Source organism: Achroia grisella, unplaced genomic scaffold (genome assembly GCF_030625045.1).
Source record: "Achroia grisella isolate CSIRO2021 unplaced genomic scaffold, CSIRO_AGI_Agris_v1 utg660, whole genome shotgun sequence".
Lineage (NCBI taxonomy): Eukaryota > Metazoa > Arthropoda > Insecta > Lepidoptera > Pyralidae > Achroia > Achroia grisella.
This window is the reverse complement of record NW_026712984.1, coordinates 2,512,978-2,533,602: the sequence shown is the minus strand read 5'-3', so window position 1 is coordinate 2,533,602 and position 20,625 is coordinate 2,512,978. Positions and strand designations below refer to the sequence as shown.

Genomic DNA, 20,625 nt, shown 5'->3' with positions numbered 1-20,625 from the left:
AATTTTTTTTTTTATTTATACAATATAAATGAATTTTATAGAAATCTGTTCTACAATTTTTCATAAATGAAATTTTAATGCGATTATTTATGTTTGTATTGTTTAATTAATATAATTACATTCTATATAAGCGTAACAAAAGTGTTCCTAAACTCCTAAAGTAAATTATTGTATGTTCACTTAGCTTTAATATTTTTGTAATGGTTATCTGTAGTCGGTGACAAGGAGTCAATTTAACTGTAGTACTGTTTTTATATTCATCAATATAATGTAACTTTATAATATTAATTTATTAACATTCGTTGGGTGGACATCTTTTAATTTCATTATCGATATTCATAATAGAATTGGTTAGGTACGAATAAAATTTAGGTTCCTGATGGTCCCGTACTGTACTGAGTGAAATTTATATGTAAAAATTTAACACAGTATACAATATAGAATTAAATAAAATTGTGGTATAAAAAATACAAAGTGTGCTAATGTAGACAATGACATTATTTATGAGAAGGCATAAAAATTATAGAAATGCAAATTGTAATAACACAATAGTATATGTAGTTATTAATGCGCCCATACGTAAGGGTAATGCTGCATCAACATTAAAAACACCAAAAGCGCTGATCTTGCTGCTATGAATCCTTTGAGTTCTTAGTACATTTTTAGAAAACCGTCGCACACTTCCTAGAAATTAATATTTATTATTAATTTATAAGTTGCTTAATGAATCTAATAACTACAACCTAATAATTAGGTAGATTATATAAAAATTACGGTTTGTAAGTAGCTTACGTGTATATGCTAATATCCATAGTATGAGCAGCATTTCGAGATTAGTAGGTACTGATTGTGAGTGAGTTTCAGTAGTGACAGGCAAGACTTGTGCAGGTAGTTTAATATATTAGACTACCTGTATATGTCTTACCTATCATTTATCTGATACGACTTCAGTATATTACTGCTACTATTGCCTTCATAACAAAATATATATAGATGTGGTAAGATCCTATTATTGTTATACATTACATGTAATTTAATTCAAATCTATAAAACCATCGCATACTGCACTCCTAACTGTATTGTACAGATTACATTTTAAGAACAGAAAGAATGTTGTGTAATGTTTTCCAGCAATATTTTTTTATTAAAATATTTATCAGTATTTCAAGACAAAATTATCCCATGGAGTACCAGACTCCATAATTTAATTTTAAGACTATGGAAGGTTTTACTGGAAATTCGGAAGCTGATAATTTAAGACTTCCTTCACCGTACTAGCGTCAGTTTAGCCGCTTACAAGAACACTCTGTTAGATCAGGTACTTAGTCTTTTGAACACTAACTTTTTACGTCAAATTTAACCCTAGATGTGTTTTTTCTTACATAACTTTGCGTGTTATGTGTTAATGTGTTTCATCATTATTAAATTGTGGATACTTACGAGATTTCCAAATATTGGTATTGTATATGGACAGTTGGCTGGCTGATACACTTTGGTAAAGCATATTGCATGATAAACATAACGCTGATTCTATCATCAACCCTTTCAATATCCAGAAAGTTACTCCTAATGAGTGTGTAGCGATTGATTTTATGTCAATCTAAAAAATAACAATGTCTTATCATAATCTAAAATGGCTTAATTTCTTTGCCAAGATGGTACATGATGGAAAAAGAAAAAAATATGCTACATATCCAACTATGAGTAGATATATTTATGTATATGTATGACCAAGATGGTGATAGTGAATAGTTATTTATTTTAAGATTTCTTTTTTATGCTAATATCTGTATAAATTAATAATATTTTGAGAAAGATAACAAAGATATTACAATAGTTTTGCGACATTCACAGTAGCATTAAATACTGCAATAGTTCATATCCTATTTAAAGCTTGTTTTCTAAATAGTAATTTCTATTGAGTGCAAATTTTGATACAGCCGATAAAATACCTTAGTGCTCAGAAGTGGCAATGCACGTTGCTGAGACTATTATAGGTAGTCTATGTTGTTTTTAGTATTGTTCATTTCCATACATAACAATTGGAACTTCAATCGGGACCACCACAATTTATTCATTCTTCACCATTGTCGATAGTGTAACAGATATTTGTTATGCTAAAGCTAATTTAACATCATTTAAGTATGAATAACTGAAATCATAATGTCGAATATAATAAAAGACATAATTACCGCATGACTTTTGATCCAAATTAAAAGTATTTCAATGTACAGCAGGGACTGTAGAAAAGTTGTTATAAAGTAAACTAGAATCTAAAAAGAAGAAAAGTGCTTATTAATTATATTAGATTATATTATTAAAAGATATATTTCATCAACTGTATGGTATATTTACAATTGGTTCAAATGCTTTTTTCGCTAAATTTATTACTTCAATTATATCTTCAAGTATTGCAAATAGTTTTTTAGTATCGTAATTACATATATTGTTATTGTATTTCATCTTATGTTTAGTTAACTCATGCCAAATATCTATTTTGTAGGCTATGAATATGATTATTATCAATGCGTAAATTAATTCTAGATCAAATATTATAGTTGTTAATATAAATATTGCTCTGGATATATTCCAAAACGGGTCCAAACTTATTTTCGCTGTTACAATAATCAAGTAAATAATACAAATAGTACAACAGAAACCTATAGACATTTTTTTAAATGTATCGATATATGTATCGATGTGTAAGTTTTTATCTAACACTTGTAGTTTTTTTATAAACATAATATTGTCATGTTTTCTTTTAATGTTCAGTACACTAATATAAACAAAGTTAATTAAATACTGAAAGTAAGTTATAAAGTAGATAATTCGTAATGAATGTATTGCACCAAAGTCAGTAAATGATATTGTTACATAAAACAACACAGTCAGAAATATATTTGCAAACATTGTCATTATTATATTTTTAATTGTGATGACAGTCACGTCATCGTTAATAATATTATACTTCTTCTGACAGAAACATATATGAATATAGTAAAGTGATTTAAAAATGTTTAAAAACTTATTTCCCATATTGCTTTTCTTGCTCCAGCTTTAACTGACATTGTTATAATATGGATATTACACGCTGCTCTAATCGATATAAAGTAATTCATTACATTTCAGTCGTCACCACAGTATGGAAAAATAAATAAACGACTCGTGGAATATGAATATATTTTAATGAAATTGATTGAACTTACAGTAATTTATGATTCGTTTCTATATGTAAACATCCAATAATGTAATTTAATTTGTAAATAATTTTTATCAAGGTCTCGGAGAAATATAAAAATTGAGTGCCGAATTCTTATCAACATAGTTTTTAATCAGAACACAGTACGTGACTAGTTTTTGGTTATCTAGTAAACATTCTAAATATTCAATAAAATGAATAAAATAAATTCAAAGAAACTGAAACGTAACAAAATTACTAAAGAATTTAAAGCAGTTTTAGTTTCATTGAACATAATACAATCGATATTTTTCTTATCAAGATTTATTATAGCAAAGAACATTGTAATCAAAAACAGATATTTGAATCACATGCTATCAATATTTGGGACGTGTTTTTTCCTTGGCATTCATTTAATTTCTGTACGCGAACCGTCCATTCGAAACTTTGTAGGGAATACAGAGATCGAATTGTTTTTTTATGTCGTTTCAATGGTTAATATCTTTGGATTCTTAATTATATGTTGTACAAACATTATACAAGCTAAATGTAATGTCAAAATGGTGTTAAGTATCCAAAAAGCTCACAACGCTATGAACTTTACGCCTAACAAGAGTTTAAGGAAGATTATTTTGTCAAACTGGATAGAAACCTTGTTAATGTTCATTCTATATTTCTTTTTCACTCTGCTACATTATTTTTACTTCGGATCAAAATGGGACGTTTATCAGACCTTGCGTGTTGTCACTTTAATATATTTTGATGCAAATTTAATATATTCTATTGGAGTAATTAAACTGTTAGGATACGAAATGAATCTATGGATTTATAACGTCAAATGCTGTTTGAATGAAAGCAAATATGTAAAAATGAATATATCGTTGCACTGGATTGAAATATATCAAAGTTATTTGGATTTGTTAAAAGCGTTTGATATATTCAAAACTCTATTTCAACTCGCTGTAAGTTTCATTGGTTTTTTACACATTATTTTTTATATATTACAAATGAGTAATGTTAACATATAAAATGTATTCATTTATTGATAGCTTTGGTGATTTACCTGTTTAGTTCCGGTAATCGCGGGTTTGATTCTTGCACAGTATAATCATTTACATTCATGAGTATGATTATTTGTATTGATCTGGATAGCTTCTATACATGTATATTATGTATTAGGTAGGTACAATTATTATTATAAAAAAAAATATATTTACGAGTATGTATTTCTATCAGTTGTCATGTCAAGTTCTTTATGGTACCTCAGTTGGCCCTCCGATCGATCCCCCGTCCAATTCAAACGGGGATCGAAATTACGACGGCCTGAGCCGAGGTTCGAACCCCTAGTGGTGACCTCAGACTAAAGTCGTATCCGTCAGGCAGGAGTTGGCCTTCAGCCGCTCCATAAGTCCTTCCGCGGGTTTGGAGTGCCATCTGCACTCGCCCCCTAACGTCCGGTGAAGCTGTAAAGGCTAGCTACGGCCAACAACATTAGAGTAGTCTGAAAAAAAAAGTTATTGTTATCATTATCGTTATCAACATTTTTAATAGAAAATATAAAATAATAAAAGATCGAATATTATTTTCTCTGCTATTTATATAAATTTTTATTTATCGTTTCCTATTATCACTTCAAATAAAGAACTCTTATCTAAAAAAATCACAATTTTATATACTTTTATTATTTATACTTTACATTTTTTATCTCTCCTTTTCTATTTTTTTTTCATAAATTAAAGCATTTGTATATTGTTTGCAGATTTTATTTCAAACTATAAAAATTGTGGCATTGACTTTGGTGTATGTACAAGTTATGATTGATGTTTTCAAAGATGAAGCACTAAATGCTGTAAGTTCATTCAATCAACGAACGATCTCTAATACGATATGTTGTGGTTATAGTCCGGTATAACCCGGAAAAACCATTTTAATATTTTTTATTGGACATTTAAAATTATTCAATACGCATTGTAAAAATGTCTTGCTGTATGTATGTATATTTTGCTGTATTAGCAACGGTTACAATTTTCAATCACAAATTTGCTGTTCCAGAAGACTAAGATGTCATACTGAAACATCTTGAAATTTCATCTAGATACATACCTATTAATCTTATATATAAAATTCTCTTGTCACAGTTCGTTCCCATACTCCTCCGAAACGGCTTGACCGATTTTCATGAAATTTTGTGAGCGTAGTGAGTAGATCTGAGAATCAGCCAACATCTATTTTTCATCCCCCTAAATGTTAGGGGTAGTCCACGCCTAAATTTTGTTTTTATTTTAAGGCAAAAAAACGTTTACCGGGACAGCTAGTAGATATTATAAATATTAATGATATATACAAACCTTTAAGCTTGTAATGCAAGCTGTGTGTTAGCTGAAATATGTAGGCTTACCTCTAGTATATACCATATTTAAAGGTCACCAAAACCCTATCATAAGGGTTGATGTTTTAAGATTTTTTTATTACAGTTTGTGGGTATCATGCCAAAAGTTCTTGTTTTCTCTTGGCTATTCAAGACTTTCGTACTACTGACCCACTTATGTGCGAAATGTGAAAACTTCTATTACCTTGTGAACAGAGCAAATATCATCTGTATAATGATGCTTAATAATGAGATCTCAGGTTAGTATTATTTCATTATTGGAAATATTAATTTATATTACTAATAGCAGATACTAGCTGTATCCGCGCCTTCGTCCGCGTGGAATTTAACTTTATTTTTCTAAAATAAAAGTAGCCTAAGTTAGTCCTTATTACATCCGCTACCTGCCAAAAAAAGTTCCGTTAAAATCGGTCCTGCCATACGAAGTCGCGGGTAGAGCTGGTAATAAATAAACATGCCACGAATGAAACGAAAAAAGAATTTGAAAAATACAAACACTATCTATAAAAGTAACTTAATGGAATATTCCACTTAATTTTACAAATGTAATCTGACGTCACAATTGATATAGGTCATAGGTATAGCCTAAGATACGTCCTAAGTGAGATATGTATTCGATAATGTCAACGTTTATATATTAGCTAATTTTATAATTCCGAAATGCTTCGCTCAGGCTCAATATTGAGGTTCTTATTTTATTAAAACTAATATATCTCAATAGAATAGAATAGAATATATCTTTATTGCTAACTGTGTGGGTACATTTTTTTTGTAGGTGGTATAACAATATATCCTTACTCCTTACTAATATTATAAATGCGAAAGTAACTTTGTCTGTCTGTCTGTCTCGTTTTCACGCCAGAACTACTGCATCCATTTAAATAAAATTTGGTATACAGATAGTCTAGACCCTGAGAAAGGACATAGGCTACTTTTTAATGCGAAGAAAGGGTTATAAGGGGTTGAAAGGGGAGATGAAACGTTCTATGGAAGTATCATCATTTTTGAAGCTAGAAGCTTGAAACTCTATACCTTGCGAACGAAGTTGCGAGCACAGCTAGTATAGTATATATATCAACAGTTACACCCTATCGGGCATGCAACAGTTTACATTACTACCGATTTGATTTCAGATTTAAGATTATCATAAAGTATTCGTTGAAATCGAATGATGTGAAGGACAATTTTGTTGAATTTTAACAAAATTAAACAAAATTAAATATTTATAATAAATAACGTATTTATTTCGATAAGGATTATTAACGTATTTATTAATATATGAATAAACAAATAGATTCGCAAATAATGAATTATTTTAGAAGACTTTGTTGACATAAAAAAGGTTTTAATGAATTAACCTTAAAAGATATATATTAAGACATATATTAAAAGATAACAATATTATTATACATATTTTTTGCGTAACTTTAACCGGTTACGCAGTGCACGCAGCGGAAGCTCTTAAAATGAATATTTATTGACACTTTTTTTATTGCTGCTCTGTACCTATTGGTTATAGCGTGATGTTATATATATGACCTGTAGAACTCTGGGATAATATTCCTTTCTAATAGCGAAATAATTTTTAAAATTAAATCAGCAGATCCGGTGATTACACCGAACAAACAATCATACGAACTTAACCTCTTATCTAGTATAGAGATGTACAAATGCAACCAACTAAACTAGTTTGCACTGGTATTTGACACTTTCATTATAATATTCAATTTTATAAATGAATGCACATTATTTTCAGACGATGGTAAAAGGCTTTGCAAAAACATCAATCGCACCTTCAATGTAGAGTTCAAGAAATTTTCTGCTTTCGGCATGTTCTCAGTGAACGGGATGCTGCCTACGACATTGGGGTGTCTTGTTGCTACATACACTATTGTATTACTACAGTTTGCTTTCTTGTAATTTTTTAATATACAAATATAATTTACATTTTGTTCTAATTTCTTTGATGTTTAACATCTATTGACGCACTTTGGTAGTAAGTAGTCTATATATTTGGTACTAAAGTACAAAACCGAAAGGTAGGGGCACCATGAGCCTATATCATTCCGTCATACTCCTCTTATTAACTGTTCTAATAATATTAATATCATAGCTGGCTTTTATAACTTCAACTGCCGAAAATGAGTGACTGTCCTTCTAACCGTATATCTGTAGGCTAGTATTATTAATAAGACGTAAATTTGTATTCATTTTTCTTATTCAACAAATCTCTTTATTCTCTTCTATCATTTTTCTCTCTAATTCTTTTTCCTTTTTAGTCTTCAATTGGTTCTGAATTTCTTCAACGCTCCTCATTTTTGTTTCTGGAAGTACCAGGATTACATAAATAGCAGCGAGCAAACATATGATTCCGAAAAAGTAGAACGATACGTGTATTCCCATGGAATTGGCCAACGGTTTGAAGAATAGCATTTGAAGGAAAGCAACCACAGATGCTGCTGCCATTGTCGTCGCCATTATGGTGCCCCGATACTGCAATTCAAATTAGACACTTAAAAAAATATAATACACCAGTACTGTCCGCGTGGAACATATAGTGTACATATGATAGTGTAGCTTTTACAACAATTGTGGCAACGCGTACTTGACGCCTTATCGCCTTACAGCCTTACGCCTTATCGCCTTACAGCCTTATTACACCTTAATATAATCTTATTTAATTAGCCTATGCTGTAGTGAAAACCAGAGGTATATTCATTCCACAATCAGATCTTTCTATAGACATTAACATTTTAAATCGGTCATTGTATCCAATGCGAACAAACAACAATATAAAAATCTGATATTGATTCTTCGTAATATTAGTATAGAAAATAAAGCAAAGTATAAAATGAAATCGTTTCTGCTGTTTGTTCGCTTAGATCTTTTAAACTACGCAACAAATTTTAATGCAGTTTTTAGTAATAGATACGAGTGATTCAAGAGGAAGCTTTAAATGTATATATAATACATGTACACCCGTGCGTATCTGGAGCGGGTAGCAAGAATAATATAAATATAAAACTGTATCTGTCTATCCATTCGATATATTTTCAAGCTTAAAAGGCAGAACATCCCAATAATTGATATGCTATCTATTATCTCAAATATAAGATGGAAATGTCGCGGGTGATAATATCAAGTTCAATATAATCGACAGCATGAAAATATCTATACTTCATGAAAGCTAAAATATTTCAAAAGACCAACTCACCTTAAATGAAAACATTTCTCCATTAAGTATAACAGATATTGGTTGCAAACCCGACGAGTCACAAAATATGCAAACACATAACGTTACTACTGGCAGCCATGCTGGTGCTAGAAGACCAAAGTCACGAGCGACAAACCACGAGGCCAGTGTGCACATACTGAGACCAGAGACGAGTGATGTGATGAAGAGGAGAGGCTGAAAACGTACACAAATCTACATAGTATACAAACAAAATTGCCATCGCTATCTGTACACTAAGATCTTTTAAACTACGCAACGGATTTTAATTCAGTTCCCATTCATAATAGAGTCATAGAAGAGAAATTTTTTTATGTATAACTAGATGTGGCTGCGGTTTCACCAGCTAAGCTGTGACTTTTATAGCCTATATGTTATTCTCATGTACAGGCTATATTACTGTAAAGTTTCATTAAAATCCCTTCAGTAGTTTTTACGTGAAAGAGTAAGAAACATCCATCCATACTTACAAACTTTCAGTTTTATAATATTAATAAGATATAGGAATATTATGGTACAGACAATTAATTATTTGTGTTATTCATACATAACCGAGGAAAATAATTCAAATACACTAAAGTGAAACAGGTGCAGGTCGCTGGTATTACTTAAAATATGTTTTATTTGCTGGCAGCAGATTGAATAGAGTTTTTATGTAATTGATTATTTAGAATAGAAAATCATTTATTCAAATAAACTTAATTTAAGCACTTTTGAACAGTATTAACAATTTGTTTTTTATCTACCACTCGTTCGGAAAGCTGTCTCATCACAAGAAGAACGAGCAAGAAACTTGTGTGTTGCTCTTTTAAATAAGCCTTGTAAGTTTACATTTACAAGTCGAAACGTGTGAATACAAACTACCAACAAGCACTAATTTCTTGGGTCAAATATAAATATAGAATAAGACTAAATCAGTCGTAGTGATAAGAGCAGACCAGAGCAGACCAGATTTATTACTATAACTATAACATTATAAAATATTATGATGTTTTTTTATTCTTGTTTGTTTATCATCAACAGATTATGTCTATAAATGTATACGTGTACGAAGTTGTGAGCATGAATATGAACATACCGTCACGATTGTAATAAATTCCAGAGGGGATAGTCGGAGGCGGACAATGCCTCTGACTACCTGTTGATGTTGTTGTAAACTTAATAGTTGATATGCCTAGTTTTCGCTCGGTATATTCTGAATCCAACGGCAAATGCTAGTGGCTAGTCCACCGCCCTCTCTCGGATTAATTTTTTTGTTTTATATCAGTGTATAGGTACTTTAGCGGAGAGTCAGTCATAATTATAAATTGCCACTCAAAGTTTCATTTTTTTTGGCGAGATTAGTTCAATTGGGCATAATTTAGAGTAGTAAACACATATGACGCTCTAGCATCACCAGTACGATGTATAATTAAAATATTCTATACCTTTCTACCAGATCTTTCAACAATACTGGAAGCGAAACTGGATCCAGCAACTTGCACCGCTCCCAAAACCATAGCTTGTTGATTTGGACTTAACACTAGTCCTGTTCCTTTAGAAGACATGGAGAAGATGTCCCCAGCAAAATTGAGTACCGGCACAGCTCCACATACTTCTCTAGCAAGACAAATCACCATGACTATGCGGTACGTTCTGAACAGTATTTTATCTGTCACTGGAAATAAGAAGTTGTTAATATTAATTTTATAATAAGTTTTATTATTATTGAGTACCAGCTGTCCGCGACTTCGTCTGTGTAAAATATACACAGACGAAATGGCGGGTACAGCTAGTAACCTTAGTCAGTAACCTTGATCAGATATAGAAAAATATTTAATAATCTAACCCATTAAAAACCTCCCCTTTCAACTCCTTAAAACCCTTTTTCGCATTAAAAATAAGCCTATGTCTTTTTTCAGGGTATGTGTATCAAATTTCATTTAAATCGGTTTAGTAGTTTTGGCGTGAAAGAGAGACAGACAGGCAAAGTTATTAATTACTTTCGCAATTATAATATTAGTAAGGATAGTAATAATAGTGGATAATTTTTAAACATATAATGGTAACACTGTTTTCCTAATCATGGCTATCATTGTATTTACAAGTATAAAGTTTCTATATTATTGGCTTGCTGATCAATCGAGTAAATAAAACAAACAACATATTTTTCCACTATAAACCGTTCAGAACTTTACTAAATTATTGTTTAATCAAATTACACTTAAATCATAAAAGAAAATTATTCTTTGTTAAGAAAAGAGGTTAATAATAAAAAAAATTAAAAATAGTTTTCTAAATTGTTCAACAAAACAATGAATTTAAAGAGTCAAACTTAAATCGTAAAAGAAAATTATTCTTTGTTAAGAAAAGAGGTTAATAATAAAAAAAATTAAAAATAGTTTTCTAAATTGTTCAACAAAACAATGAATTTAAAGAGTCAAACTTAAATCGTAAAAGAAAATTATTCTTTGTTAAGAAAAGAGGTTAATAATAAAAAAAAATTAAAAAAATAGTTTACTAAATTGTTCAACAAAACAATGAATGTAAAGTAAAAGAAAATTATTCTTTGTTAAGAAAAGAGTTTAATAATAAAAAAAAATTAAAAAAATAGTTTACTAAAGAGAGAGAGTAAAGAGTCGATAATATAAACAGGACTCTAGTAGAAGAAGCACATCAGAATAATTAGACATTCATGACAAATTCATAATATACTATGAAGAATTAAAGAACTTAAAATGCAAAGTTTAGAAGCATTCTTAAATTCATCATCCTCTGATACTAATAACAATAATTTTATGCTTCAGTTTGGAATCTATAATTCGTTCAGTCTTTAAAATAATTTTATTCTCATTTTGTTTCTCTTTAACTAGTTTGTTTAAAAGTCATAATCATTGCTCTAATTTCCTTTTATGTGGGGTTACTATTTCTCTTTTAATTAAAATCTTATTTAGCTAATATTGAATTAGTAACTAATTATATTTTTATAATCGATATATTATATTGTTTACTTCACTTTTTTCTAAGTAAAAATGTTTTGAATTAATTACAATAATTTTGTAACTATCAAAAACTACGTATTTTTAATACACAGAGAGTTATCTATTGAATGATAAAAAACTCGACGCAAATCAATTGAGCGTATGATGTTGATTGGTCTTGACCTATAACTACAATTGACTTAAAAACATTACCAGCAAAAAATGTCTTCCCGCTTCTTCCTTTAAGCTAAATTATAAAAAAAATATAATCTTCTGTAATTATACTAGTTTATTTTTTGTAGTATATTATGTTATCTTATATATATATCGTTTTAGTATATATTATTTAAGAATGTAGTAAGACATTCGAATGTTATAAATATGAAAGTTGGTTTGCTTATTTGTTATCCTGTTACAACTAAATAAATTTTATATAAATATAGATTGTATCACGTAGAATATATTTTATTCCAAAAAAATAATCTGGAAGGGGTGAAATAAGGGACGAAAAAACAAAAAAACTTAATCGATTCGAGACACATCAGCAGAACAGAAGTTATACAATGTTGCTTTTAAGTGATCGTCATTTCATCCAAGTTGTCTAGAGTTGAGCTAACGACGAATAAAGTAAATACTTTATTTCTATTAAATAATTCGTAAGATCCCTAAAAAAAACAGTTAAAAATACGTATTGTTCATTTGTTATCTTTTAGTGACTCAACTAACCGACATATGACGTACACATAGTATTTGATATGGAAAGGAATTACTTTTTTATGTAATTGAAATATTTGACAAGCTGACGTTCCACCTGGTGATAATTATTTTCACTTAACCTCCATAATGTTACCTGCGTTTTACCCGCGTGTAATTTATAGCCCATTTATTATTCTAATGTATAAGCTTTAAAATATTACTATAGTTACATCGTTCCGTTCATCCGTTCAGTAGTTTTCCGTGAAAGAGTAACAAACATCCATACTCAGAAAGTATCGCGATTATAATATTATTAAGATTAACAATCTACTACATTGTTGCCACATATGCTTCATTACATAGTTTAAAACAAAGTAGCTGTCGCTGTCTGTCCGTCCATATGATAATAGGTAATCATTTTCCATAAATGGGAGTAGCATAGACATCACGATATCATAGTCGTATGTCGACCTTGTTGCCATGCCTTGCCATTGTGGAGGACTATATATTTCATATATCCATACTCTATAATTGCACTATCTTATCTGATCCTATAGCCGAACACATCTTACTATGCAAATTATTCACCGAAACACACATGAATAGTACTTACATATAGCTTTAAGTACAGATTGGCTACTTTCCTCATCATTTCTTAATTCTTGTCTAATTCTCTCCAACTCCTGTTTAATAACAATGTCTTCTTCTTCTCTACATCGTAGCCACGCTAGAACTCTTACTGCTTCCTAAAAAGATGAAACGAAGATATTGTTCTTTGATGTAAAGGATATTATACAAAATATATACCTAGATAAATTAAATTATTGTTTACATTTTCTATATTGCAGGCACAAAAATGAAATTTATCACGATGTTTCCAGGGGAAAAGTGCAGACGTCGACCAAATTTTGAAAGCGAATTACATTGATTTATAACACTTCTTACAACCTCTTATCTCATCCCTAGTCCCAAAATTGTTTAAGAAAATATGGCTAATAAAAGTGTTGCTTCTTGACTTTATCTTTTATAATCCAAAGGTTTTCTCATAACGTCACAGCTATCGCGGGTTCTTTTTTATTTTCTTTGTTTCTTATGTTTGCTTTCGATTACAGATTAGCAATTAAAACAATACTTACATCTATCTTTCCAGTTTTGACCAAGTACGACGGCGATTCCGGCATCATCATGAATAATACAATATGAATAGTTGGCAACGCCATACAAATCCAGAGAACAGTGTTATAGTTGAATACATCGCCAATTATGTAAACGAAGAGATTTCCTGTCGTGTGAAATAAAATTACCTGTAAAATAGGAATATTTCTTAATATCAATTTAGCATGAGTTTTTATAATTATATATGAATATAGATTGTTATTGATACAATAACCACTATATCTATTTGAAAAATTATTAGAGAATTTTATTAGTACCTAATTTTAGTTTTAAATAATAATAATAACCCAGGACAGTTTACGTAGTGCCATCTAGTCCAAGCTAAAATAAAAGAGCTTGTATTACGGGGACTGAACATATGATATAAATATATTTTAATAATAATGCTTAAATATAATTGTAAATACATGTATGTATATTACACTGAGAGTGTATATTACACTGAGAACACTCAGAAAAATACAAACAATCTTACTCGTGAATACAATTGTTTGTATTGTACGAGGAATCGGACCCTCGACTAAGGGAAGTAAGGCGGTGCACTTCGATGCCTGAAGCTGGGACATCTCAAACTAATAATTAAGCAGGAAGCACTAAATCACTGGCATAAAATGCCAGAATTACTACATAAAGCCTAATAACGGGCCACTCGAATCAATACTGTAATAAACTAATGTTATTGAGTAAATTATATAAATAAAAAATGTATCACAATTAAGACAACAAATTAAATAAATAGATGGTAAAACTAGGTATGTGTATGTGCCATATATAACGCCACTACATATCCTATGTAGTAGTGGCTACTTAGTACTCTGTCCTGAGGAAGTAAAAACCATTGCTCCTGAGAATATCCTTGTTCTATATTGATTTTTAAGTCCAGGTAGCGATTTCTAAAAGAAAATGGCGAGCACAATAATCTATGCAGTGCTACAGGTTCTCTTTTAGCACCGAGTCATAGTCAAAATAATCTGCTAGACCTCCGAAACCGTCAAATACATAATGAACATACTCGTAAACTACCTACTGTATGGATTAAAGTATGTAAGAGTTACAACAAGTTGTTGCTATTTATGTTCCTTAAGTAGACAACTGCAATTCAACCAGTGCTAAACTAATAAAACTGCGAATAACTTCAGATTAGCATAGGATGAATACCAGATTAAATTGTGAAAGATATTGTGGAAATCGGTGCAGAATTGAGAAAGATTTTAAATATCAGAAAAAATGATGACATATATCTTCATTACCAGTCTTCTCATAACATAATTCAAAATTTAAAAATCATTTATTCATATACGACATTAGCTGCTTATGGATGTCAAATTTTTTATATTATATTTCTTCCCTACCGTCTACTTCAGTATATAGATCTAATTGAGAATAACTGGCAAGATTCTGAAACTCAATTGAATTAGTTTTTTTTAAAGCCAGTTTATGTACAATGTTTATTTATATAGGTGTCTATGTCTAACTTTAAATGAAAATCCCGTGCATAAACAACTATTGCCATGCACGGTCGTCATTCCAGTAATAATAGGCTTTGTTAAGTAAATATGATTTAACAGATGTTTTATAAATAAACTTACTAAAGATCCCAATGATCCTCTGATACTGTCTTCACTAATTTCCTTGGTATACATAGGACATGTGACGTATGCACCGGCCATTGGAAATCCGACCATAGCTCTTGCTAGAACAAATGCCCAGAACTCCATTGACGATAATTTTACTATCCAGCAACCCTAAAAGTAAATCCTCAATGTCTTGACAGATTCCTAAATATTTTAAATATATTATATGTATCACAATGCAGAAAAACTTAATTTAAATTCTATAACATTATTAGCTGACCCGGAAAAATTCTTTTGCCATATAAATCAAACGCTAGTAAAAAAATAGGGGTTAATGATGGGGCGCAAATCTAGGGTTGTATGTATTTTTAACCAAGCGACTTACCATATGGAACTAATTATTTGCCATTTTAATTACATAAAAGAAATACAATATATAGAATATTTATTATACTTACTGCTGCCATAGCCGATGCAAAAATCATCGCTAGTTTACGTCCGAATTTGTCCGCCGCATATCCCATTAAACAATCAGTCACAATACAAACTAAGTATGGAACAGATCCCATCCATGAAATCTAAAAATAAAATTAATGTTCACATTACATTTTAAACTTTTTTTCTTGGTTGATTACAATCGTACACATATGTTGGTATTTCTTACGGTTGTTTACTTTATTGCATTTGAAAAGAATGAGGCAAGAGATTCTTGTCGGTTCTTCTTGGTTCTACTTTTCGAATAGAAAGTAGCTTTGACTTCTGGAATATTCCGAAACGAATAAAGATATTTCAATCGGATTTTAAATTATATTCGTTATATTGTATCATTAACAGATGCATGATTGTGTAGCACTTTAACATATCACTTTACTTCTGATGGTCGCGGGTTCGATTCTTGGCACGGTTCAACATTTGTATTCTTGAGTATGAATTGTTTGTATTTGTCTAGGTATTCCTATGTGTATTATGTATGTATTTACAAAAAAATGTATGTAAGTATTTCTGTCTAGTTAGTTGTCTAGTAACCACAATACAAGCTCTGCTTAGCTTGGGTCTAAATGACGCTGTGTGAATTATCATTATTATTTATGTATACCTGTATATCAGTCAAGGGCGGTTGTCTGGGTGAGTGTTCCGACTGCAGCAGTACACTCATTGGCGACATCCATCCGATGCTCGCCCCATACGAGAACACCGGGATGTTGACTGTGTGCAACGAACAAATCTTATTACATCGTTTTTTATATAATTTTTATGGAAAACAAGGTGGACCACCTGATTGTAAGCGGTAACTGTCTCCTTTTTAGATGAAAAGCACTATGAATATTACGTTATCGTATTACTCATGTGTTGTCATTCCAGAAGACTAAGATTTCTTGCCTCTTTATCTATAATTTCACTACCTAATCTGCACTGTACAACCGAAACATATCTTACAAAACAAGCTGCTGCAATATCTGCCTGCTAACTCAATCCAGCCACCAAGGCTGGATTGAGTTAGCAGGCAGATGACTTTTTCCAGTCCACCTCTGATAAAATCGTATATATCTTCTCGTAATCATAAAATCGTAATAGATTTATAATTATAATATAGGTGTGTGGAATTTCCTCGAAGTTCGAATGAAGTCCTAGTGTTCGTAGTGTGGTTCGGTGGTAATAAAGGGAAGACAAGATCAAATTATACGGGTCCTGTATGCATTCGCCGAAGTTTATTCTATAAAACACCGACAGACTGAAGTGTTATTCCCAATTAACCTCAAACCAGCCAGCTGACATTTGGAGTTCCATCCCACAAATGATTACAATACTCCATGCACGATCCAGAACTTGATGATTAGTGTAGTCAGAAGCTGTTCCGGCGTAAAAGTTTCCCTTGAAGAGGATGCCAAATTTTTGAGGAGCAGTCGCTGCTTAATCGTCAATTGAGCAACCAAAATTGAAGCTAGAGCTAAGGTTTAGATCTAGCAAATCAAGACTATCGGTTAAAGGTATGGATACACACAGCAAAGTAAAAGAAGAATCGAATTTACTCCGTTTGGCATTAAAGACTGGCCTGCGTCTTGGAAGCATTAAACGCTGTTAGCTCTCCTTTGATACAGCACTCAGAGTCGAGTTGACCCGCTCTACCATATCTTCTCTGAGAGATTGGCTATCAACCTTACTTGCTCATGCATTAGAGACATATCTTTCTGCAATTGTGCTTCTGTAACCAAATATGCCATAGGGAGCAAAAAAGATAGATGCAGAAAGGACAGATCCCTGAGGTACCCCAGCATTGATGGCTATTAGGTGTGAAGAGCTACCATCAACGACGACTTGGATAGTCTTATCATTCAGGAAATTCTCAATCCAAGAGCACAGGTTATTGGCGATTCCAAATAAAGGGAGCATTGATGGCTATTATCGAATGATATGTCAAGTGAAACTAGAGCCTCGCCATGCTTGTCGACACGATGTGTGGCGAATTAGAAGAACACCAGTAGTCTTATCATTCAAGAAATCCTCAATCCAAGTAATATAAAGCATCAGGTTATTGATGCACGATTCCAACAGACCAGACTAAATATAAAACCTTTGTTTGAATGACTTGGTTACGTAGCGTTTATAAAATCTGTTTTTGAAAAATACGAATCTCAGACATTTTAGTACCACAAGCAGGTATTATGGGTTGAGATTGGTTCGTAGCATCCAGATGCAAATTGTTTGCAAAGAAGGAAGCAAACAAATTTGCATTCTCTACTGCAGTGTATGCACTGGCTTGTCTCGTCAAATTTCAATAGAGGAGGTAAAAAAGAACGAGTAAAATTTTGAATTATTGTCTTCTTACACGAAAATAGTCAGATAGTTGGGAATATTTATTTATTTATTTTTAATTATTAAAACGTCAATGCACAAATACATAAATAAATGTATATTATTCGCGGAGCAATGATGAAGACGTGGAAAATAAATAATAGAAAGACACGATTAAAAAAAAATTGCATAAAAGGGCATGAACCTTCAGTCTATAATAAGGGCGTAAATAAAAAAAATACATAAATAAAATAGCGGACTTAACACCTTGAGGCATTTTCTCCCAGTCAACGATTGGGTAAACAGAGATTCATGTGGGCGGTGCATTATCAGAATTTGAAATTCAAATGTAAAAAAAAAGTCGACAACTTTAATGTGATTAAATATAAATACATGCATATACGAACATATTTATATACCTACTATTACATATATATAATATACAATTACACATATATTAATTATTTCTAAATGTAACTACCTACATACATACAATTACAATTATAAAATTATAAATTTCAATTCAAAAATCAAAAGTAAAAGGTGCATAAAGGAGATGGTGTAGAGGAATATATTAAATATCAATGATAACGCCCTATCTTATACACTTTAAATTAATCAATAGGAATATATAATATACTGTTATATACTTACTAAGCACAACACATAACAATTGATTGACTTTACTGCCTTCAGCGAAAAAGAAGTTGTATTTCTTCATTTTGTATAACTCATTAACATGTATTTGAATAAATGTTTAAAGTATTTATGTTGTATATATTACTTATATTAAGTATATAATTTTCACGTTATATTTACATTGTATATAGTGTAAAAAAATCTACTATATTTATCTAATGCGACGTTGTTGGTGCTCTCAATCGAATGAACTACATTACTATATATGATACATTGTGTTTAAACTAATTTAAGTCTATGCAAACAAAACTGTCGCGAACGTTCTTAAATCAATAGAACAATTCAACAGACAACAAGATAAATATAGAAGTAGTAAAAATAATAAGTGACGTCTTGTGATAGATTTTATCGTGTCTCTATTTAAAGAAAATATATTTTTTGTGTAATTAGAATAGCTACGCTGACGGCGGGACACCTAATGGTGAGTGGTAACTGACTCTAATATACATAAACAGTACCAACGGTATCACATGATCATATGACGCCCATACTTCTAATGCGTTACTATTCCGGAGATCTAAGATGGCTCATATCCTGTGACTTCCATGATTTATCTCTAGGCTTTAATAGAAACACATCTAACAGAGCAAGGAGGTAGACGACTGGAATAAATGACACTGAAGTACCCTTTTACGAAGTCTATATCAATGGTAATATTAGTTGAAATTGACGATAAAAATACATATATATATATGTAGCACGTATTGTAGCAATAAGGTATACTACATTATAATATACCTCAAGACTTAGGCATGAGACGTGAGGCCTGAGGCTCTGATTCGGCCGTAAGCACAAGAGCAATATAACCTTTATTACATACTTAACTTTTACTCTTGTCTTTTCTTGAAATAATGTTTATTACTGACTAATTAATTATTCATACTAATATAAATTCAAAAGTTTTATTCATAAATATAAAGTAATTTTATAAATTCTGTCTGCTGTCTTTTTACTTCAAAATGGCGAAACTGATCTTAAATAAACATTGACAAATAGACGTGTTTAGTCGTGAAAAGGTTAGAAACACACAGACAGACTGTTGCATTCACAATATTTGTATGGATATATATGGTTGTTGGCAAAATCAGTTTTAATTGCACCAACTGTAGTTAAATATAGCAAATATTAAAGCAAATAGTTGTAGATAATATACGTACCTACGTGCTCATAATTTACTCTATATTTATATGAAATTATATCTATTATTAAGTAATTAAACTATTTAATAATTTTGTTCGTGCAAATATTTTTTAATTTACAACGAACAAATATATATTTACACATTATATAATAATAATAACTCTGGACAATTCACACGCGATGTTCTAGTGTGTGTTATCGGTACTAGATAATACATAAAAATACATATATACATCTTTTTTAAATAAATACATACAAAAGTACATAGTAAACACCAAGATCAAACAATCATACATATTAATACAAATGTTTGTATCGTACAAGGAATAGAATCTGCTGATAATGATTTTTTAAGACAAAAAATTGCGGATAATTTTCAGTATTTTATTTTTTACACACACACTGACCTACCTTATAATTATTATTATTAAAGTCTTATCAGTTAGTCAGGAATACCCGCTTTTCCATAAGTCTATCCACGGGTTTGGAGTGCCGTCTGAACTCGGCCTCATTTTCGTGCGGTGTAGCTGCAAAGGACATCTACGGTCAACAGTATTAGAATAGTTAAAAAAAAAGGCATAATTCAGATTATATACAAATTAGGCAATTTAGAGAAGTCATACAACCAAAAGATTTTGGTGTCAAGCTATAGTATAATCATTCATTAGGATATATAACGAGTATGACGGCCTCGGTGGTCTAGCGGTTTAGCACACCCCATTACTTCGCGATGGTCGCGGGTTCGATTCCTCGCACGGTACAAACGTTTGTATTCATGAGTTTGTATC

The 20,625-nt window shown here is 30.9% G+C and overlaps 2 protein-coding genes across 2 annotated transcripts; both read right to left on the bottom strand.

The window, feature by feature from the left end:
* Window positions 1-520: 520 nt before the first annotated feature.
* Window positions 521-7,619, bottom strand: LOC131849676 (uncharacterized). The gene is made up of 5 exons (XM_059199788.1): window positions 7,596-7,619; window positions 7,361-7,480; window positions 2,193-2,273; window positions 1,441-1,600; window positions 521-684 (listed from the first exon to the last, which is right to left on the bottom strand). Exons 1-5 carry the CDS (start codon window positions 7,617-7,619, stop codon window positions 521-523), a joined length of 549 nt encoding a protein of 182 aa, XP_059055771.1.
* Window positions 7,620-7,787: 168 nt separating this feature from the next.
* On the bottom strand, window positions 7,788-18,719 carry LOC131849828 (facilitated trehalose transporter Tret1-like). Its single transcript, XM_059199954.1, has 9 exons — window positions 18,653-18,719; window positions 16,302-16,411; window positions 15,664-15,783; window positions 15,221-15,376; window positions 13,592-13,759; window positions 13,069-13,201; window positions 10,227-10,456; window positions 8,782-8,976; window positions 7,788-8,060 (listed from the first exon to the last, which is right to left on the bottom strand). The coding sequence occupies exons 1-9, from the start codon at window positions 18,717-18,719 to the stop codon at window positions 7,788-7,790; spliced, it is 1,452 nt and encodes a 483-aa protein (XP_059055937.1).
* Window positions 18,720-20,625: the final 1,906 nt, after the last annotated feature.